This window comes from Chelonia mydas, chromosome 10, assembly GCF_015237465.2.
Source record: "Chelonia mydas isolate rCheMyd1 chromosome 10, rCheMyd1.pri.v2, whole genome shotgun sequence".
Taxonomy (NCBI): domain Eukaryota; kingdom Metazoa; phylum Chordata; order Testudines; family Cheloniidae; genus Chelonia; species Chelonia mydas.
The window spans coordinates 61794634-61803177 of NC_051250.2; the positions used below are offsets into that span (position 1 = coordinate 61794634).

General features: G+C 39.9%; 1 protein-coding gene across 1 annotated transcript in view; it reads left to right on the forward strand.

Annotated features, from left to right (window-relative positions):
* The window catches only part of LYSMD2 (LysM domain containing 2), a 30919-nt gene extending 23541 nt beyond the window's left edge, over window positions 1–7378 (forward strand). The window contains exon 3 of the mRNA XM_007056398.4: window positions 6539–7378. Coding sequence (XP_007056460.3) covers window positions 6539–6587 — 49 coding nt within the window. The 3' untranslated portion in view covers window positions 6588–7378. The remainder of the gene's footprint in view (window positions 1–6538) is intronic.
* Window positions 7379–8544: the final 1166 nt, after the last annotated feature.

Sequence of the window (8544 nt, forward strand, 5' to 3'; positions counted from 1 at the left end):
GAGCATCTAAAAAAAACAAATATGCAGTCTCAGGGTGGAGGTGAAAATGCTTTTTTCTTCCTACTCCCCTGCATAAAGGATAGGCAGGCTAGTCCTCAGGTTGCCATTCATGGGGACTGTTGCCTGAATGACAAGTAATTGTCAGAGTAGGACTGTTTACTATAGCAGTCTGGTTTCTTTATATTGACATGGCATGTAGAGGAACATATTTTATCAGTCTAGAAAACCAGCAGCTCTGTCTAGCAGTTAGAGGAGAGGAGACAGAATTCCTGGGAAATATATTCTCTGCTTTACCAATGTGTGACCTTGAGCAAATTACATAAGTCCTGTAGCTTACTCATCTGCAGAACTGACTTAATGTTTACCGCCTCCCAATGCTTTTGTGAGAAATGAAGCAAGTAAACTTTTAACAAGGGTGACAGGTGCCATAAAGGGATGTGTTCAACGGGTCCCCTGTGACTAAACTGAAGGGAAGGTAGGGTGATTTCCCTTCTTTAGATAGAGTTCACTTCACGGTGGATACTGCTGACTGATCCCAGATGTTCATAAAAACAAAAAAGTCCAGAAAGCAAATATCTTGCCTTTAGAAGGCACCAGCTATGAGATATTTAAATAGGATTTCTCAGGAACAGAGCCCCTCACTAGGTCTCTCCTTCCCCATTTCTGTTGGTACTAGTGGTAGGTCTACACAGCCTGCGGCAGCAAGCTTCCCCCCCTGGGTTGACAGACTCAGGCCATGTCTATACGTACAGTGCTGCAGCGTCGTATCTGTACTGATACAGCTGTGCCACTGCAGCGAATCTGGTGAAGACGCTTTATGCCGACGGGAGAGCTCTCTCCTGTTGGCATAATAAAACCAACTCTGTGAGTGGCAGAAGCTATGTCGGCGGGAGAAGCTCTCCACCATCATAGCACTGTGCACACAAGCGCTTAAGGTGGTGTAACTTATGTCACTGTGGGGGTAGTTTATTCAACCCCTGAGCAGCATAAGTTATGCCGACATAGGCTAGAGTGTAGACATAGCCTCAGGCTCATGCAAGTGCTCTCAAAATAGCTGTGTAGACTGCATGTTGAAGTTGTGGCTGAGGCTGGAGTTTGGGGCTTCAAAGACCAAGCTCCAACTTAAATGTGCTGTCTACACTGCTATTTGTAAAACATTAGTTTGAGCCCCTCAAATTGATGTCTGGAATCCTGGGCTGAGAGGCTCGCTGCCACGGGAGTATGTCTACACAACCCAAGTGTCCTCTCCAAGGAGGATGTAATTTTCAGGAACAAAGTGTGACTGTTTCTAGCGGTATGTATCGAGACTTCAGCAGTCATTTCTCTAGTACTAGTTCTCTGTACAGTCATCCATTTTGATTGCAGATCAATTTTAGAATCATGACGTGTATGAATGTAAATTTATTGTTCTTTCATACCAAAGATCCCTCTTCACAAGAACAAGATGCGTTATATTAATAGAAGAGAAGGTGGAAGTATCATTAATTTTTTGCACTGCATATATGGACATTGTCATGTTATTTGCTTGTTATTTTGAGTTTGATACTGTGTGTTGCACCTGGATGTGCTGCTCATGGGCATTGGTCAGTGTTCAGTATGGGCCCAATTCTGCCACACTTTCTTCTGTTGAGTATTAAACTTTCTCTGAGTAGCCCCATTGAACTGAGTAAGGTATTACTCAGTAAGGATAGTGTAACAGAGCCAGATTCTTCTGTGCTCTCAGAACTATGAATGTTATTGTGCTGGTTGGAATGTAATGAAAATAAACAGCAAAATAAATGATTGAGAAGTCCATATTACTATAGTTAAGAACATGCCATTCCAGGGAGCCATTCCAGGGAGTCCTTGAAATTCCTGGTATTACTAAACACATTCAAAATGTGGGAAAACCACTAGATCATGCGTGTAATTGTAAATAGAGAGATGGTTATGGAAAAAGGTAATTGTAACACAAGTAGCAAAGGCTTCACCATGAAGCTTTTCAAAAGCTGACTGCTGTCACTACCCTGCACAATGCTGTCTAAACCTGGAATATAGTATTATTTACTTTTCATTAAATATTAAGCTACAGAATGATTTGAGATAAGATGTGTTGTATACCTATAAACAACATTATCTCTTCCACGTGAAGTTGTAGGCCTACTGGAAATTACTTTAAGGATTATGTGAGTAAATATTTACTGAAGTAATGATCCTATTTACATAATTGGCAACGCCCTTCAAGGAGATGAAGGACACAGCCAAAAGTAAGAGTGGTTTAGAATCAGATTCTGCATTTATTGTGTCTAAATCCTATCTGCATAAAAGATGAATGATAAAAGCTTTTGAGCCAGCTGCTACAAATGGAAGTAGAGGGCTATATCGTAAATATCAATTCTGTCCAGGCAGTTACCAGAGCAAATAGGGGGTTTTTTTTGTTTTTTTTTTTAAATCCAAGCAAAGTGCAAAGCCTCAGGGCAGGGGAAACCCACAGATTTTTTATTTAAGTGTATGATGAAGGAAAGTGAAATGTAATATGTCAACAAAAACTTTATTTAGAGAAATATTTTAGTCACATGGCACTAGATCATCCCTCCCAGAGTAAAACCCAAAGGAACGAGCTCAGTGAGAGAACATTTTGTAAGGATGCCCCCACTCTGTTTAAATGGTGGTGTGAAATTAGTCTCCCCGAGGGTGGAGGCTGTAGGGCTCACCTTCAAGCTAGCAGATACCTCAGGGATCATTGTGGTTTCCAGGGAATCCCCTAGAGGCCAGAGCTTTCCACATTGTCCAGAGAATGGTGCTGTGGAGGCAGCCATGTTCCCTTCCTTGTGCAGGAATAGAAGGAACAGTCTGGACTATCTTACAAACTATGGTCTCTATCCTGCAAAAAACTTGTCTGTCTTCACTGCAATTAACTCAGGCTGCTACTCAGGTGTTGGCCCTTACCCTCCTTGTGAATCATGTAAAATAGTGGTGCTTTCAGTGTGGGTCAGCTGGTCCATCCTGTGCTATCGGCTGAAGCCAAAAGCAAAGCTTTCACTTGGGCAGCTAAACTGCTACTTTGTCCCAAGGAATGCAAGCTAAACTACTCCACTGAGGATAGCCCAGTGCTTCCCCCCATGTGCCCAGAAGGAACCAGTTTCTGCAACAATCCACTGGGAAAGGATTGGAGTGGGTCAGCTCACTGCAGCATGAAGAACCATGGGATATGCCCCCAGAAGTCCTAGTGGCACGCATGGGTGAGTGAAGCACCAGTGAGGACACAGTAGCACAAGTGTGGCTGCTCATATGGGGTACCAGACAGAGTTAATGCTACCGTGAACAATGAGATCCCATTGCACAGTGGCCAAGAATAGGTGTCTCCAGGATAGAACTTGGATGGAACTTGAAGTAACAGCATCTCTCAGGGCAACTTTTGTAAATGAAAGTTTTATACTGAGACTGCATTTAATAAACATTTATCAGATGTTTTACTCTCCTACTCTCTTTCCAGCTCACTGCTTTGTGGGAAGAGGCAGGAAAGGGGACCTTAAATTGTTTTTCAGTAATCCCCCTACTTTCCTAGACAGAGTTCTTTTAGCTCTGTATTTCTCGAAAGACCCAATAAAAATATTTCTAAGAAAACAGATGTGTACAGTTATTTGAATTTTGCCTCAGTGATTACCATGCATAGGTTGTTACACCAAATCAGATATTCCCTGTACCACATTCTCCCTGGTCCTCTTTTATCCATACTTGACAAACATACCTGCAGTATTCTTTTGATTGATGAAAAAAACCATAAGTTCAATTATGTATGTTTAATACGAGTTTTGTAATGTTGGGATTGAAAAAAATCCATTTGCCTAGGGCAAGTTGGAATCTTTCCTGGGGACATGTGCCATCGACTTCGATAAAACTCAGCCTTTGATTTAAAAAAAGTTTGTAGCTCTTCTGATTGCAAAGTTAACTGTCTAAATAGGAGCCAAAGGTAATCAATGCACTGCTATGCAAGTCGGCAGAGATGCAGCTTGAGTGCCTCTGCTGCTACTCAGAGCTCTGAATAATGCATACTCAGTGATAATCCACAGGCTGCACAATAGCAAAATTGCTTAACCAAACCGTTCCATTCAAATAAGATGATCAGATCAGATCTCATGACATGAACACTTTGGCTGCATTTGTTTGAACTAACAGCTTGGGGCTGGGATGCTGTCTTTTTATTTTTGTATTGCAGTAGCACCTAGGAGTCCTAGTCATGGGCCAGGACCCCATTGTGTTAGGCAGGGTATAAACGGGTGAAAAAAACCCAAACAAACAATCTCTGCAGCAAAAGCTATTTCTAACTTTTTGTAGAGCGTAGACCATTAGATCATTGAGTGTGATCTCTCCTGTATATCACAGGCCATTAAATTTAGCCCTGTAGTGAACCACCCAATAACTTGTTTGGCTAAAGCATCGGTTGCATTTGGCTAGAGCACTTGCTCCATTCTCTGCTGGTGTTCTATAAATATTAATAGTTACAGCACGGTAAGTATATTAAGTGTTTCCAAACTATAGGAGGACTGAAAAATTAGAAGTTTTTCTAGACACTTAAATGTTTAAATAACAGAAGTTAAAAAGCTGTGAACAAGCATTTTAAAAAGCAATGGCCAGACCATGTTTCCTTAAGTAGCGAACACATGGGTGCATGTTTCTAAGTCTTTTTTACATAGATTGCCATCGCATGATGCAGGCATGCTTTTGGTACATTCCTTCTATCTGCTATTGGAAGAAGGGAAGATAATTTGAGATTGGAATTTAACAGACACAGCCAAGTATGCTTAACATGTTTGTTAATTAAACATTTTGCACAGTAGGTGCATATTGTGTATGTATGTGGGGAGTTCTTGCCTTTGTACTTAAAGCATATTTTGTTATAAACACTGCTTAAATTGCAGCAAGAGAGGTTTAGGTTGGACATAAGGAAAAACTTCCTGTCAGGGTAGTTAAGCCCTGGAATAAATTGCCTAGGGAAGTTGTGGAATCTCTCATTGGAGGTTTTTAAGAACAGGTTAGACAGTCACATGCCAGGGATGGTTTTCTAGACATAATATTTAATCCTGCCTTGAGTGCAGGGGACTGGAATAGAAGACCTCTCAAAGTCCCTTCCAGTCCTATGATTTTATGTGCCAGGCCTCCTCCTCCTCTGCTGAGCTGAAGCTGGACAAGAGTACTTGTTAAAGTGAGCCCCTAATTAATATTAACAAATACGGCATTATGTAGTTGGATTTCCTCAGAATCTATTTGATAGCAGTGCATTTTTGTGTATTACAGGCTGTGGAACCCAAGTCTTGATTTTCTTTGCCTCATTGTTGGCTGAATTTATTTATGAATGCTTTTTATACCTGCAGCTTACCAGCTGAGTCCAAATGACAGCCATACCGATTTCTTGGCCTCTCAGGCCGTTTGCTTTGACACTCCTCTTTCCCAATTTCCTTTGTTTTTTGTGAGGTCTAAAAGTACGTGGTTCCTTAGTGAAAGTGTTGCCAGTTGAAATACAGTCAGTTCCATGTCATCCACAAATTATACAATTATGATACAAATGATGTCCTATAGTCTGTTCCTTTTAAGGAGCACAGAAAAAATAGTAAGACATTTTCTTCCCCAGGATCTCTTACTCATACCCTGTTTAGCTAGTGTTGCATTTTTAATTTGAAAGCTAACAATATCTGCTATGTTTACCACCAAAATCAAATGGGTCAATATTTTAATGAGCTATCTATCCTTCCCCTCATAATCAAATTGATTCTAGATGTAAGGGTTTGTGCAAATCATCGAAATTTGTCTAAAATTTACTCTTCAGACTGGGTTTTGATTTTTGAATGTAAACTTTCAGCCTCATCCCTCTCCCCTGGTCTGCAAATAATGTAAAGGAAGATGGCCAACTCAGCAGCTGGCCAGAGTAGGATGGAGGTTTTTACTCAGTTTGCTTCTTCCTGCTCCCAACTTTGGATAGCCTTAGAGGGTATCACTGTAAGTTCTTTGGGGGGCAGGGATTGTGTTTACTTCATGTTTTCACAGCACCTAGCACTAGGATTCCAGTTGTATTACAGTAGTGCCTAGAAGTTCCTACAATGATAATGCACAACAGCCTCTTTCCGAGAATATTCTTGTCATTCACACCAGTGATCTAGGAAGGCAGGGGAGAGCAACATCACTAAAAATGGGACAGGTTCTGCACTCACGTGTCCCTCACGTTGCTTCCTGCAGAATTGGGGATGTAGTGAATGTAAAGTTTAGCTCACTATTCCTGTTTCCTACCACAGGTTCTGATGATGATGAGTATTGTGCTGCTGCTGCTTTTTAACCTACTTTCAATTTCATATTCTTGTTGAAGCTGTTACTTAGTATCTATAATGTTACTATACAATATACATAGTAATGTAACTACAGCTGTAGAAAGTCGTCAGATCATTGTGTTTTATCATGGATAGATGTGGGTGTCTGCTTTATGACAGCAGTTTCCTGATAAAGAGACTTATGTCAATTATACATCTTCCTAAACTGACTGTGATGTTAATTTCCCCCCCTACAGAGAGGAGGATGAGGAAAGTCCCTATGCAACTTCTTCCTATCACCAGTAGATGACGGACACATGATGACCTGCAAACATGGAAAGAAGATACATTTCTTAAAGAACTATATAATTGATTCAAAAGCAAGCCTTTCAGACTGATTACCGCGGTGTACTTTTTACAAGTCATGAATGGGTAATTTCACTGACTAATTGCACTGAAATTATTTGACCTCTTCTGCCTTCTGCAGGTTAATTTCTTTAAATTATATCAATAAGAGGTGTAAGCCTTCCAAAACTAGCAATTGCCTTCATATTTCTTGTGTGTAAATTGTAGCATGGTAGCACCAATATATCCTTGAGGTCACCTTTATGCAGGATGCATTGATCTTTAGTATACATTTTGTAAATATTTGTTAAGGTAAAGTGTGAGATTATTTGATTAAATATTTATGGAGAAAGTTATGCTTATCACTGGCAAACTTAACTATATAAAAGGACTGAAATTTTATGATAATTACATCTTGATTCTGCAGTCTCAATGCAGGCAAATTTGCCATGGAAGTTTTGCCTGCAGCAAGGCTGCAGGCCTTATCCCTAAATTTTGTGTAAGTGTGCATATATAAATAACATCTACGTGTTCCTGTAAAGGATTAATTTTAGCCCTTGATTTTGATTGGGTAAAGAAAGCCTTTAGGGGAAAATAAGCTATTTGTTTTGGGAAAAAGTTATAGTAAGAGGTATTTTTCTTTGTGTTATAGTGAAATTTGAAATGTTCATAAGTGTATTCTTGTGTGCAAATATATTTTCAGTGTAATTTTATTAAACAAAAACCCCATAATAAATTACTATTCTTCATTATGTAGTCTGTCTAGTTTTCACTAATCCAATATAGTTAGGACTTTCCCATCAATTTTTAAATGGGAATTTCAGAGCAAAAAGTGTGTGCTCTTTATTGCTTCAATATGAGTAATAATCCATCTTCCTGAAATTGCAAAGATTCTTTGCCCCAGCTTTCTTTAATTTTACACTGAAATATCAAAATTGGCAGGTTCTAGCTTCATTTACTTGGAGGACTTTTGCAAGCTTTAGAGAATTGGAAATATAATAGGGGAGGCCTAAACCTTTTCATATATATTGCTTCCATTTTAGTCTATTTCAGGGGGCAAATTGGTCACTTTCTTAATGAGCACTAAGTAGCTGATGTTCTCACTAACCCATCAAGAGGGCCAACGATTAGGAAATCTGAACTAAAAGCTAGAAACTGAAATAGCTACATCTAGTTCTCAGGGACAAATTCAACATTTGTACAGAACCTGAGGAAACCTACTTTGTGCAGAGACATGTAAGAGATCGTGGGGAAGGGGGGGAGTAATCCTTTCCCCATACCAAATATATACACCAAATACCATACACATACCCTCATACTACATGTGGGTGGCTCTCCATTTCTTCCTCAAGCTCCTTTTCTGTGCTGCCCCATAGCACTGATTTGCAGTAAGCAGGAGTTGTGGGTCCTTGATCTCTGCTGTCCAATGCAGAACTGATGTGCCCCCTGGGGATGGGGATGAGGCAAGATTTCATTCTCAGATAGCAGAGTTAAATCTCTAGGTATCCAGAGTGATATGGTATATAGTACTAGAAAAGAAAACTGCTGAGGGACTGGGGAGTGATGGTGATAAAATCTCACCACTGCCTTGACTTTGTCTTTAAACCATACATTCTTTTAAACTGCCTGAAATATGGAAATCACAATCTCCTAATCTGTGAAAAGGGAATAGATACCATGGGTAAAGATTGAACACTAGAATTTTTTAATGGCTGTGTAACTTTCATTGCTACAATCTGAGAGCAAATGTAGTGCTCATGTGGCTATTCGAGACATCCTTCGGTTCTGTCAAAAAACTTACTCCTAAAAACATTTGTGCTATTTTAGTAGTGGGCCTCTCCATAGGAGAGGCTGCTAACCATGTCATTGTGTTGCATGCACAAATGAGGCCTAGGATACAAACAAAAAAGTTTTCACT